We start from the raw sequence: 13743 nt of genomic DNA on the forward strand, positions 1-13743 counted from the left end.
CGTGTGGGCTCGTGGTGGACTCGTTGTGGACTCGTGGACTAGTCTCCGTCCTGCATCTCTTAGCCGGACTCCGCGAGGACTTGTTTACAGCCCGCGGTCGTGCACGACGAGCTCGTGCGGGGGGAGAGCGCGTGTTTTCGCCGCATCCCTCGTGGTGCAGCCGGTGCGGCGACCGCGCATGCGCGGAGACCGTCACGACTCGGACGCTGCTGCAGCCGCCGCGGGTGGAGACATGGCGATGAAGGCGCTCAGAGGGATGGTGAACGGGGCCATGAGCGAGCTCTCCTCGGCCGTCAGCGGCAACCGACCGACGGCCGCCGCCCCGGCCGCCGCCGCCGCCGCCGCCTCCCGGGAGCACGTGATGGCCGTGAGCCGGGATTATATATCCCAACCCCGCCTCAGTGAGTCCCTCCCCGTCTGAATAACTCCGTCAGCTGAGGTAGGAGTCCGCGGCGGTCCGAACGTCAGGTCCCCGAAGGACAGGAGGCGGGCGACGGATTGACGGGAACATCGCCGCTTCCGGCCGAAAACCGCCAGTCCCCCAGTCGTCACCGGTTCACCTGCCCGACCCGTGGCGAACGTGGTCTTACGGGCATCTCACCCATTTCCCTCACGCGTCACGTCCAGCGAGCCGAGCTGCAACGATTCGATCGATCGGTCATCGTTCACTCACGAGGTTCTTTCCTGTCTCCCTTGATCCGAATTCAGCCGGATCTCTCCGGGTTTGGGGGAAAACCAGGGTTGGAAAGAAGCGCAGTTCTGGGGCCCTCGTGCCGTACCTGGTTCTGTGCCGTACCTGGTTCTGGGGCCCTCGTGCCGTACCTGGTTCTGTGCCGTACCTGGTTCTGGGGCCCTCGTGCCATACCTGGTTCTGTGCCGTACCTGGTTCTGGGGCCCTCGTGCAGTACCTGGTTCTGGTACCTGGTTCTGGGGCCCTCGCGCCGTACCTGGTTCTGTGCCGTACCTGGTTCTGGGGCCCTCGTGCCGTACCTGGTTCTGTGCCGTACCTGGTTCTGGGGCCCTCGTGCCGTACCTGGTTCTGCGTACCTGGTTCTGGGGCCCTCGTGCCGTACCTGGTTCTGTGCCGTACCTGGTTCTGGGGCCCTCGCGCCGTACCTGGTTCTGGTACCTGGTTCTGGGGCCCTCGCGCCGTACCTGGTTCTGTGCCGTACCTGGTTCTGGGGCCCTCGCGCCGTACCTGGTTCTGTGCCGTACCTGGTTCTGGGGCCCTCGCGCCGTACCTGGTTCTGGTACCTGGTTCTGGGGCCCTCGTGCCGTACCTGGTTCTGGTACCTGGTTCTGGGGCCCTCGTGCCGTACCTGAGCATTTCCCCTCTGCGTTCCGGTTTTTACTCCCACCCCTCTCCACTGAGGAGCGGGAGCATTCTGCTTCCTACCTCCCTACGCGGATCCCACATCCTTCGTCACGAGTTACTTTTCATGCTGAGATTTCACACCGAACACACACACACACACACACGATGAGATTAGAAAACGCAGCACGTTACTGCACATGAAAGCAGGCGGCTCCCGGCCCCTTTGGCTCTTGACCCCTTCACAGAGCAGCGGCGGCGTCAGGTAGAGGCCCCACGTGTTTCCCCCTCCAAAGGAAGAGCAACTTTTCGAAGCCCAACGAGGTCAAACTCTGCGATATTTCGCAAAAAGGCCGAAGCCCGGACAAAAGCCCGAAAATAGACCCTTTGCAGGGGCCCGACCCGAGGGCTGCAAAACAAGTGCTCTTCCTTTCAATACCTTACGTTCATTTAGCTGATAAAACTTTGTCATCTTGACTTCAAATGCAGTATTTTTACTTCATCGTGTTGACGCTTTTACTTCAAAGACCTGAGTAGCTCCTCCGTCGCTGGGTGAAACTAGACGTTTGAATGTGTAAACTTCGTTCGTGGGGAAATGGCGGTGGCACTTTATTGCCCAGATAATGATCGATAATCAAAATCGTCCGTCGTCGCCGCGCTGAACTGAACCGACGCCCCCGGGTGTCTGTGCTGGATCACCGTGTGTGGGCCTCGGTGGTGAGCTGCGTCACGGGCTATTTCTACCCTCACCGGCATGAATGAGGTGGACAAAATAACGGAAACACCTGTCAGTATAACGCAGTACAGTTCAACCGCAGCACATCTACGCCCTCCAAGTCGACGCCTCTGAAACAGCTTCAACACAAACCTTCTACCGCCGGATCGGCCTGCGTCAGTCAAAAAACCTAAAGAACATAAAGAACGGCAGCAAAAACTGACAACTGAGGAGCCGGAGCTGAGCGGTGTTCGGCGTTAAGTGTGTTTCCACCCACCTACTTTTAAGTGCATTTTCAATTTGCACATAAAAAAAGAAGAGTAAAAATGCTGGAAATCATCAAAATATCTCATCAATGATTTTACATTTGTATTGTGTGGCTAGAAACCCAAAGGTAAACAGACGTGGCGACTAAACGCTGACGTAGATGAAGCGTGAGGAGAGGAAACCATCAGGTCAGTGAGGAGCCACGAGGAGACGTGAACCTTCCTCGAATCAAAACATGGAACCAGCAGAAACGTCAGGTTCCATCACGTTCTCCACACGGTTCCCCATCGTCTGAGCTCCGACTGCAGCTCTTTCAACGACCTCGTCTCGCCGCGTCCTCTTCTTCTGCGGTGGTTTAACGGTGGCGTCTGGAGAATCGGCTCCACCGGCTGTTGATCGGCTCACGTTCACTCAGCAGCAGTGGAGGGAAACCAGACTTCACTCATGTCTTGACCATTCCTCTGAAAATTTGGTTAAAATTTGCGCCAGATTTGGATGGAAATTCGACTGTTGTTGCTTGATACAAAAATACAAATAAGTAAAGTTGTTCATTACTGTTGTTGTCCTGTTGATTGATAGGGGTCACCTGCTGCCATTGGCGTTTGTGTTTGCTGTCTTACTGCTCTGACTAAGTCGGTCTCTGTCAGTGGACACTGTGTTTGCACTGTTGTCAACACAAACTGTCTTCTGCATTCTCAGCCTATAAGACAGTGTCCGGAGTCAACGGGCCGCTGGTGATTTTGGATCAGGTGAAGGTGAGGATGAGCAAAGATCTCAGATGTTCTCCATTTATGAACCAATACACGCTGAGTTTCTCATCTCTTTTCCACTTTCATCGTGTGTGGCTGGTTGCTCAAAATGTCTTGATTTCAAATGTGGCATTTCCGCCTTATTCTCAACGACGTGGACAGAACTCCAGATGGATTGTACAGAGGTTATCGTCCATCTCATGGGTAACACCACTTGGGGGCGGAGAAAAGCTGAACTAGTGCGAGGAGGGCCTTGGCAGACTCCTTGTGGGAGGCAGGGAGGTAAACAAATACACCGTTCTCTGACCAGATGTGAGCAGCATCTAAATATTTATAGTGACATTGACCTGTCTCCGGACTGGCAGGATTCACCACAGGTGTCACACGGTTTCTTCTCAGAGTCAGAACGCAGTCGAGTGGACAGACGCAGGATCAGATGATTCGCTCCTCGCTCAACTTCGGCTCTTTCTCATAACCAGCTGATCCGAGCTTTGTCTTCAGTATCGGACGTCATCCAGGCGCCTGTTGTCTGTGCAGTGAGAGTAGGACCGACTAGCGGCCAGAGCAACCAGGCTCTGATGATGCAGATTTAGGCCACAGAGTTAAAAGAAAAAAAAAAATGGAGGTGGAGATGGCTTCGGTCCCGATATTCGGACATTTATCGAGATTCATCCTCCGTAACTTCTCGTCAGTCTCGCCAGATTTTCTAGTCAAAGCTTCACTGATGTTACTGTATTTAGCTGTTACCTCGTGACACTGAAGCCAGGCATCTCCAAGACTCCACAGTAGACGGGCTGAAGTTGAGGTCTCTAAAGTGCATGTGAAATGGCTGACAGAGCCCCCCCCCCCATATTTTTTTTTCTATTTTTCATCACACACATTATGGTCTCGTTCACTTTTTTGAAACCTCTCATTACTCCATGTTCCTGACACGTAATCTTCAGCAGACACATCTTGGAACACTCTCAGCCTCCTGTAACCGGTGCCTGTGGTCGGGCTTTGCTCAGTTCCCCAGGTACGCAGAGATCGTCCATCTCACCCTGCCGGATGGTACCAAGAGGAGCGGGCAGGTTCTGGAGGTCACCGGCTCCAAAGCCGTGGTGCAGGTACTCTCAGTGTCTGTGTGTGTGTGTGTGTGTGTGCGCTTGAGCGAGTGAGTGTTCCGTTGTTCAAAAGATTCAAAACTCATTTTAGCCATGCCAGCATGAAATTAAAGTATCTTAATAACTATTAGATGAACTGACGGGAAACTTTATAGAGACATTCGTGTTCCCCTCAGGATGAACTGTAATAACCTTGGTCATCCTCTGATTTCCTATCTAGCGCCACCCACAGGTCAGATGCCTTACTTGTGAAATATTTCTGCATCCACTGGATGGATTGGTACAATCATTCATGTTCCCCAGAGGATGAAGCCTACTGACTTTGCTGGTCCTCTGGCGTTACAATGAGGTTGACGTGCTTTAACAACTATTGCATAGATCGCCATGAAATTTGCAACAAACATTCTTGGTCCCTGGAGGACAAATTCTAATGCCATTGGTGCACGTCTCGCTTTTCCTCTAGTGTGATCATCCGGTCAAAACATTTACTCCTTCCGTGACACATCTCAACATTTGCTTGATGGATTTTGCACAAAATTGTTCCTGGTCTCCAGATAATTTGTTCTTCTGACACTGGTGACCACTGGACTGTTTGTTTAGTGTCCCCAGCAGGTTGACATTTCTGGGTTTGAGTGAAACGTCTCAACAACTATTAGATGGATTACAAAACATTTTTTCATTGTAGATACATTCAAATAAATTTGCTGCGGATATTTAAATAAATTTTAAAAACTCGAGCCTCACGTTCCTCCGACTTTTCCTGTAGCAGATTGTTATTTTTTTGTCCAGGATGTAATATCTTGACAGCTATTTGATGAGTTGTGACGAAATGCGGTTCAGACGTTCATGTTGAATCATCCTCAGGATGAACTGTAGTAACCTTGGTGATCCTCTGACTTTTCATCCAGCGTTCGTCATAGGCTTGTAACAAACGTCAAACAGAGCAAATGTACACAAGTAAATTACAAAACAGAAAACATGTATGACACAGAAAGAGGATTCAACGGGGGACTTTGACTTTAACCTTTAACCTTCTTTCTCATCTTTGCTCCTCCACTGGGCCCTCTGCAGGTGTTTGAGGGGACTTCGGGTATCGATGCCAAGAAGACCAGCTGTGAGTTTACGGGGGACATCTTACGGACACCTGTGTCTGAGGATATGCTGGGTACGAGGCACAACACAATCAGTATGTCCAGTCCATTTAGGTGCAAACGGAGGCGACTGAACCAGTGCAGCGTCACATACATTCATCTTTAGCTGTGAAAGTTAGATTTGTATTTAATGACAAAACAAAAGTGAACGTTTGAGATGTTTGAGACTATAATCTGAAATATGACCAAGTGTGTTGGTCTGGGTGTGTGTTTGCAGGTCGTGTGTTCAATGGATCTGGTAAACCTATCGACAGAGGACCAGCAGTCCTGGCTGAGGACTTCTTGGACATCATGGGTACGTCGACAGTGTTCGTTCATAATGAGTTCCAACTGACATAGGTACGAGGTGACTCTTAATGAACACGAGGCAGCAGGACATGTTTGGTTTGAATGAGCAGTAACTTAATACGGAAAAACTGGTCCATTACGGCTGAATTCAACCAGTCAAGTGAGGCTGTTTGCTACGTGAATGTACAACATTTTCATTATCGCATCATCTACAAGTTATTTTATTTTCTCGATTAAACGATTCGACGTTTCATCTATAAAATATCAGAAAATAAGGGATGTAAGAGAAAAATGCCAGCATAAGTTCCCAGAACCCAAGCAGACGTATTCAAATTTTTTGTTCAAAACCCGTAGATGTTTAATTTATCATCCTATATGATAAAGAAAAGCCTCAAATCCTCACATTTGACATTTGTCGGAGCCAGCGAATGTTTGGCATTTTTACCCGAAAGATGAGTTAGTGAAAACACTCAAATGTTGTATTGAATTCTCCATCCTCCGTCATTTCTTTTTTCTTTTTGCTTCAACTGGAAACTTCACATTACCAGTGTTGTGAACTGTCCTGTGAACATGATATAATTATGTTGAGAGAGACGCAGCTCGGTAACAGTCATAAATGATGCCTGAAAACCAGCAGATAACGAGATAATTTCTTTTCATGAAATATGAATAACTATCAATTTTATGTCAACCCTGAATAAATTAACACATTTCTATAAATTATCATGGGAATTTCATACGGTGTGAGATGCTTCAGCGAAAATAGTGGAGCCACATGTAGTAAAACTTAAAAGGTATTAAAACATTCTGATTATACAAAATTGGTTGATTGATTGATAAAGATTTGGGGTATTTTTCTGGCCTGGTTTGGGAACACTTGGCCTCCTAGAGGCATGGTTTACTGCAAATCAGTACAAAGTTTTGCATGGTGACCTTGATCCTGCTTAGGAAGTTCTAGTGGTCCTTTAGGAGGCTGTAGTGGTTCTTTATGAGGTTCTAGTGGTCCTTTAGGAAAGTTTGGGGGTTTTCTAGATGTAGGTTTGTAGTGACCTGTCAGACGCTCTCCGCCACCGTCATCGAAAACACCAAATAAGGGAACATCTTTTGGCAGGAAGGTGTTCTCACACATCTCTGACAAGGAGACCCGAAGCCTGTTCTGGAGGCCTGTGGTGGAACAACGCCTTGCTAACGCACTTTATGTTGGCTTTTACTTTAGTATGTCACCCATCGGTATAATTCTAATACATGTTTTCACATTACAGGCCAGCCTATAAACCCTCAGTGTCGTATCTATCCCGAGGAGATGATTCAGACCGGTATATCTGCCATAGACGGCATGAACAGCATCGCTAGGGGGCAGAAAATACCCATCTTCTCTGCTGCAGGGCTACCGCACAATGAGGTACACACACACACACACACACACACACACACACACACACACACACACACACACACACACACACACACACACACAGATTGATACATATAAACACCCAGGCACACATGCAAACACACACACATGCACAATGCTGTTTCAAAGTGGAAGGAAGCCTCTGTGTCCTCTGTGTGAGGTCCTCAGGGATAGATCTTTACCAAAGCTGATGAACTGCATTGATTAATTAATTGCATCAATTATTGAGATTTTTCCTTAAAGTAGGCTGAAGATGTGTGGATGTCTTTGGCCAGATGGTGTTAGAGATGTGCCAAAGTTGCATGATGTTCTCCACGTTTCTCTTTCTGCTCTCTGCCCTCGGCCCTCGTCAGATCGCAGCTCAGATCTGTCGGCAGGCCGGTTTGGTGAAGAAGTCCAAGGATGTGATGGACTACAGCGAGGACAACTTTGCCATAGTGTTTGCAGCCATGGGGGTGAGATTCTTTTTTTCCCCAGCAAATTCAGACACTTTGAAGGCTGAGAGGCAGCTCAAAGAGCAGGTCAACACCCCGTTGTACCCCCGAGCTTGCCTCCTTTACAAATGCACAAAATGCATTCAAACACACTCACACCATCCTTGGATCAGTAATTTCTGTCTGATGGGGGGGGTGTTCCAAAAAAAAAAAGTTGAATTATCCGTATGACACTTTTATCCAAAACGCTTCACATTCTGCCTCTGATCCGCCCGTTCACAATCACTCACCAGGGGCAGTGAGCTACCATGCAAGGTGCTGACCATCGGGAGCAATTTGGCGTCAAGTGTTTTGGCCACGGACACTTCCACACATGGACAGGAGTAGCTGGGGATTGAACCACCAACCCTGTGTTTAGTGGACAACCCCTTCTACCTCCTGAGACAACCACTGAAATATCCAGAATCTCTCAATATGGGAATATTGAGACATTCTGGATTCATTTCAAAAGTTTGACAGCTGGACACAAGATGTCTCCGACTTTACTGAAAAGCCCTGATTGGCTCCGATCTAGTTGTGATGGCATAAATGCTGCAGGTACGTCCAGGTGCTGAACTGCGATTTAAGGTTAGCTCAGAGAAACCTTCCCCCTTCAGCAGATGAAGGTGAAAGTAAAACTCTGCACAGACATCATTCTGCACAGTGAAGCTCAAACATCACGACTAAAAGACATTTTTGAGTGTAGGGGAACTTTTAAGTGTTACGTATGCACTGAAGTGATTTGCTTCTCTCGTCAGAGAAATTAACGGTCTCTCTTCTGTCTGCCACCAGGTTAACATGGAGACAGCCAGGTTCTTTAAGTCGGACTTTGAGGAGAACGGGTCCATGGACAATGTGTGTTTGTTCCTCAACCTGGCCAACGACCCCACGTATGACCTTTACCAAAAACCTATACCTAATTAAAATTCCCTTCTTTTGCGATTTCTAGTTCTTTTAATTATGTTTATCATGAGTTCCAAGAGATTATATGTTGAAAGAAGATGATTATTTCTTGAAATATTGGAATTTTGGAGAGGTTTTGGATAGACACAAAGGTCTACTAGGTCCACTCTTTCAGTAATTGCCTCGTAAAACCTGATTACATTTACATATCAACTTCAGATTTGGTACTTTTGTGGACAAGAAGTGTGGGAAGCAGAAAATAATCAGCTTGTGATTGAGTTTTATGAGTCAGATGTTAGGAGATTCACTGTAAGTAGTAGTTTATTTTTGAATTTTTTCAGTGGAAGTTGTATATATTTACCGCCCTGTATTTTCATGAGGATTATTACATTCAGTATGTTAAGTTGTAACATTTTAATTGTACAAGTGTCTTCTTGGATGTTTAGATCACAGGTTATAAAGCATTATGTTTTAAAACTTGCTATTGCATGAAGAGAGTACACTCCCGTCTTTACTGCAGCATCGAGCGAATCATCACGCCTCGTTTAGCTCTGACATCAGCAGAGTATCTTGCCTATCAGTGTGAGAAGCACGTCCTCGTCATCCTCACCGATATGAGCTCCTACGCAGAGGCTCTGCGAGAGGTCAGCCTCAATTTCAGTGCATTTATTCTGAAATGACTACGGGAAATTGGAAATAAATTGTGCATTTACTCACCCGTGTGCAAACCATCCAAACTGTGTCCCAGGTGTCTGCAGCCAGAGAGGAGGTTCCAGGCCGGCGAGGTTTTCCTGGCTACATGTACACGGATTTGGCCACCATCTATGAGAGAGCTGGCAGAGTAGAAGGACGTAATGGCTCCATCACGCAGATCCCCATCCTCACCATGCCCAATGACGGTACACACACTATCACACACACAAATGCATGCACAGTCATTATGCTAACGACTGTAGTGTTGTTTTTACAGTGTGCCCTTGTGTCTCTTAGACATCACTCATCCTATTCCTGACCTGACTGGTTACATCACTGAGGGACAGATCTATGTGGACAGGCAACTTCACAACAGACAGGTAATGAGGACCAACCTCAAAGACAGGGTTAGCTATTGGACTGTACTGTGCAGAGATCAGGTCCAAAAAGACAGTTTTTATGCCTGTTAAACGCTCAGTGGTCACAGTGATTCTTGATGTGGCCTCGAGTCACATGATTTGGACTTGAGTGAAACTTGAGTGATGATTTTGGTGGATATAGACTTGGAAAAACTGACTTTTTGGTCTTGGCGTGGGACCTGACCTGGGACTAGTCGGTCTTGATTTGGCCTTGATTTGGGATTTGACACAGAGGTTGATGGTCTTAACTTGAGGCTTGTTGGTGTTGACCTGGGTCCTGACTTGAGACTTTTTGATCTTGATTCAGGACTTGACATTTTTAGGTCTTGATTTGGGACTTGACTTGAGACTTGTCTTGACTAAAGACTTGTTGGTGTTGATTTGGGACTTGCCACAGGACTTCTCGATCTTGACTTGAGACTTGACTTAAGCCTTGGTGGCATTGACTCGGGACCTGACTTGTAGGTCTTAACTTGAGACTTGTTGGTCTTTACTTGTGACTTGTTGATCCTGACTTGTTACTTGTTGGTTTTGACTTAGGACTTGACCTGAGAATTGTTTGCTTTGACTTGAGGCCTGAATTGAGACTCGGTGGTCCTGGGACTTGTACTTGCAGTGGTTTACCTGTGTGACCCGTGTGTTGAAGTCATGTCAGGTCTGCCGCCAGAGAGTTTTGTGTTTTTAAACCACATATTCGCAACCTGTTTCGGTCCTGTCGATACGGACTTCAGTAATTGGTTCAACAAGAAAATCAAGAATTGTAATTATAATGGTTAAATGAGTTCATCAGCATAAAGCTGAATTAGATTTTACAAATGTCACACTGAGATAAAACGGAAATAACCGAAGCGGTTCATTGAGATTCTTTTAATTTAGCCCACATGGCGGCAGCTGTTCTGCATTGTTGCTCTTTTGAACAATGACAGAACAAAAACAACAAAAAAAAGCAACGGCCTTGACTGTCGGAGCCTTGTGCTAGAAATGAAAGACCCACTTGCTCACCACTTCATTTCCTCTGTAGCCAGGCCGGGAGGTGCGCGAGCAGCCGGTTGGTCTGTGTACTTACTGTACGTATCCTGATGTTATGTCGTCAGATCTATCCTCCTATCAACGTGTTGCCGTCTCTGTCTCGTCTGATGAAATCTGCCATCGGGGAAGGAATGACCCGCAGAGACCACTCTGATGTTTCCAACCAGCTCGTACGTGCACACACTCCTGCTGCATAACGCACATACTGGCCTTTTCCATCCCACTCTGAAAATTTGTTAAGCGCGCGTGTGTGTGTGTGTGTGTGTGTGTGTGTGTGTGTGTGTGTGTATGTAGTATGCCTGTTATGCCATAGGGAAGGACGTCCAGGCCATGAAGGCAGTGGTGGGAGAGGAGGCTCTGACAGCTGATGATCTGCTCTATCTGGAGTTCCTGACCAAGTTTGAGAAAAACTTCATCTCCCAAGGTACAGTGGGGCCCTGGCAGATCACTCAGAGTTACGGTATAGCTGCTGGTGGATCTGAAACAATTGACAGAGGCTCGAGAATGCAGCTATATTGATTTTGAAGCCGTTTATCGAGCCCAGGGAGTCGTCAGGTCAGTTTTATTTATAGAGCCCAGTATCACAAATAGCAGGAGGTTTACAACCTGTACAACATACGACACCCTCTGTCCTTAGACCCTTGGTTTGTATGTGGAAAACCGGCGGGGACAATATGACCCGTTTATCAATTACTGTATATTCTGATGTTTCAACAGTCGGACAGGAGAGAGAGAGAGCCTGTGACTGAGACTAGGTACACCGTCGTGGGTTTTACGTGTCACAGTATTCCTTGTTGAGAGAAAAGGCCTTGATGAGGACTCTCTTCTCCCTGGATTAATGGGAAACTGACCCTGACAAACAAATCAAAATCCATCGCTGGATCGACAGAAAGTAGATTTATCGATAGTCCACATGCACATGTGTTTCTGTGTCCAGGTGCCTATGAAAACAGGAGCGTGTTTGAGACTCTGGACATCGGGTGGCAGCTCATGAGGATCTTCCCCAAGGAGATGCTGAAGAGGATCCCTCAGAGCACCTTAGCTGAGTTCTACCCACGAGAAGCCAAACATTAACCCAACACACTACCGGTCCTGCTGCTTCCATCGGTGAAACCTCAGTATAGTATTGTGCCGTCACATATGATTTGATGCTGTAAACGTCCTGACACTTGTGACTCTCATGTGGGCCTGACAACAAACCATTCCTGCTTAGACAACCAGAAACGGAAGATACTCAGATACACATGAATGTAGAGGAAGGGAATAAGTTGATGTGTTTATTGCCTGTGTGCGAGAAGATAAGGATTACATTTTGATTACTGTGTCACGCCTATATTTAGCAAACAGCACTGCACAAAGTGCAGGAAAAAAGGGAAATAGCTTCCATAATCATTTTTTTCAGACCAAAAAAACATAAATTGTTAATAAAGCATCCTTTCTCACACTCTGGAGATTAATTAGCAAAGGAACAGGTCGATAGGTTGGGAAATACGCCCATTCCTTCTCTGGCAGTCCAGCACAAACCCCCCTGTAAAACGACAAATTGACGCGTTTACATTTTACAAATGAACTAAAGTGTAACTGTGTTAATCGGTGATCATTAGAGGTGCTGGTAGGTGGGCTTTGTTGCCACTCTGAACATCTAACTCTCACCAGGAAAGCCAGTAAGAGTGTTTCTTAGAATGTCAAACAAGTTCTATTAAAGGTGCCCTTGCGAGTTTTGGACCACTAGTAGTGCCACGGAGGAATGTTTGTATGTCTGGGTCCCTGTAAACAAATGTTTAATTATGTTTGCTAGAGCTCGCGGACACACGCAGTGTGTTTTTTGTGAGAAACGCTGAGTGAACTTTTGTTTGTTTTTAGAAGAAAACTCCGCAGGGCGCTTTAGTACCAACCACGTGGTTGGACGAGGTGAGAAGTGTGACCCGTCGCACCTGTAATCGTAACCAACCAGTGATGTCACAGTGCGCTGGAGTACACCTGTGCATCACTGCAGCAAGGTGGGAAGTGAAACCGCTGGAGGTCAGCTGAAACAAGATTTTCCCAGGGTGTTAAATGGCTCTTTTAATATGCATATATTTTGATATTTTCAGATCATTTTTCTTCAAACTTACTTTAAAAAAGCTTAATTTTATTATTCCCACAGTATTATAGTATAATTGCAGCTAATTCTTGGCCCCTGCATGAAAAAGTGTGAGGCGTGAGTGAGTGCAAAGGCTTGATGACGGCCGCGTGTTCTCATTAGGCTTCTGCGTGGCTCACTACAGTGTTTTCTTCGAGCAGTCGGTGCACATTTCCGGCCTTGTACGTGCTGTACGATTGTGACACTGGGACAGACTGTCGTGTCACTGCCACCAGGTGCAAGGCCTTGTCTGGAGGAACGTTGTCCGCATTAGACGGTAGCTTTGATGCCCACTTTTCATGAAAGCCATGTCTGTAATGGGGGACCGGGAGATTAAACTATATCAGACTAAGTATCGGGCATTTAAGTGATGATCACACGTGTGAGGATACTGTGAGCTTTAAACAACTTGTCCCCTCATTACTTTACTGCTCGATGTTCTTGTGGTTTCTTCGGATGATCATTCTTTGTTGACTCTGCTCTTTTATTCCAGTGCCAGAAGCTTGAAGCGATGTTACCTTGTTTGATGTTTCCTGTGTATGTGTAAGCTTTAAGTTCTCTACTGTCTGAATACATCAGCCTTGAAATATCTATGAATTGTGTATTTCTGTTTGAACAGTGTGTGCATATCGACTGGATATGTGAATCGGCTTGCATGCATTGCCGTTGAATGTTTCCTGTTGGTGCCTCGAGTACCGTATAAAATTAAAGCTGCTGCCTCATTATTTCTGATCAGTTATTGTGCGTCATATCGGCACGTAAACACACATTCAGGTAGGAAGTATTGACAGGTTATTTATTAGGCATACTTATTCATGAAATGCATCATAAACAGGCTCCATGTTACATGAGAAGCTCGTCTCTGTGGACCTCGCACTTCATGAACGTCTGCTAATCAATATTTTGAATGTCGGTGTTGGTTCAGACTGAAACATCTCAAAAACTATTGGATCAGTTGTGATGAAATGTGCGTAAGACAGTCGCGTTCCCCTCCGAATGAACTGTAATAACCTTGGTGATCCTCTGGTTTTCCATCTAGCGCCACCCACAGGTCAGATGCTTTACTTGTGAAATATTTCTGCATCTACTGGATGGATTGGTACAA

The 13743-nt window shown here is 46.7% G+C and overlaps 1 protein-coding gene across 5 annotated transcripts; it reads left to right on the forward strand.

Moving 5' to 3' along the window:
• Window positions 1-47: 47 nt before the first annotated feature.
• atp6v1b2 (ATPase H+ transporting V1 subunit B2) lies at window positions 48-13351 on the forward strand. 5 transcript variants are annotated; one of them, XM_040157215.1, is made up of 15 exons: window positions 48-401; window positions 2994-3049; window positions 4051-4149; window positions 5218-5311; window positions 5515-5592; window positions 6848-6987; window positions 7353-7454; window positions 8265-8362; window positions 8896-9019; window positions 9124-9274; window positions 9366-9448; window positions 10582-10686; window positions 10811-10940; window positions 11454-11623; window positions 12380-13351. In XM_040157215.1, exons 1-14 carry the CDS (start codon window positions 179-181, stop codon window positions 11588-11590), a joined length of 1620 nt encoding a protein of 539 aa, XP_040013149.1. In that variant the 5' UTR covers window positions 48-178; the 3' UTR covers window positions 11591-11623; window positions 12380-13351. The 5 variants fall into 5 exon arrangements, with proteins under 5 accessions (XP_040013149.1, XP_040013148.1, XP_040013153.1 ...); XM_040157219.1 differs by lacking the exon at window positions 48-401 and adding exons at window positions 2183-2288; window positions 2412-2482 and having other exon boundaries at window positions 11454-13351; XM_040157217.1 differs by lacking the exon at window positions 48-401 and adding exons at window positions 2248-2288; window positions 2412-2832 and having other exon boundaries at window positions 11454-13351.
• The last annotated feature ends 392 nt before the right edge of the window (window positions 13352-13743 follow it).

The sequence above is a fragment of the Xiphias gladius genome, chromosome 20, assembly GCF_016859285.1.
Source record: "Xiphias gladius isolate SHS-SW01 ecotype Sanya breed wild chromosome 20, ASM1685928v1, whole genome shotgun sequence".
NCBI lineage: Eukaryota > Metazoa > Chordata > Actinopteri > Istiophoriformes > Xiphiidae > Xiphias > Xiphias gladius.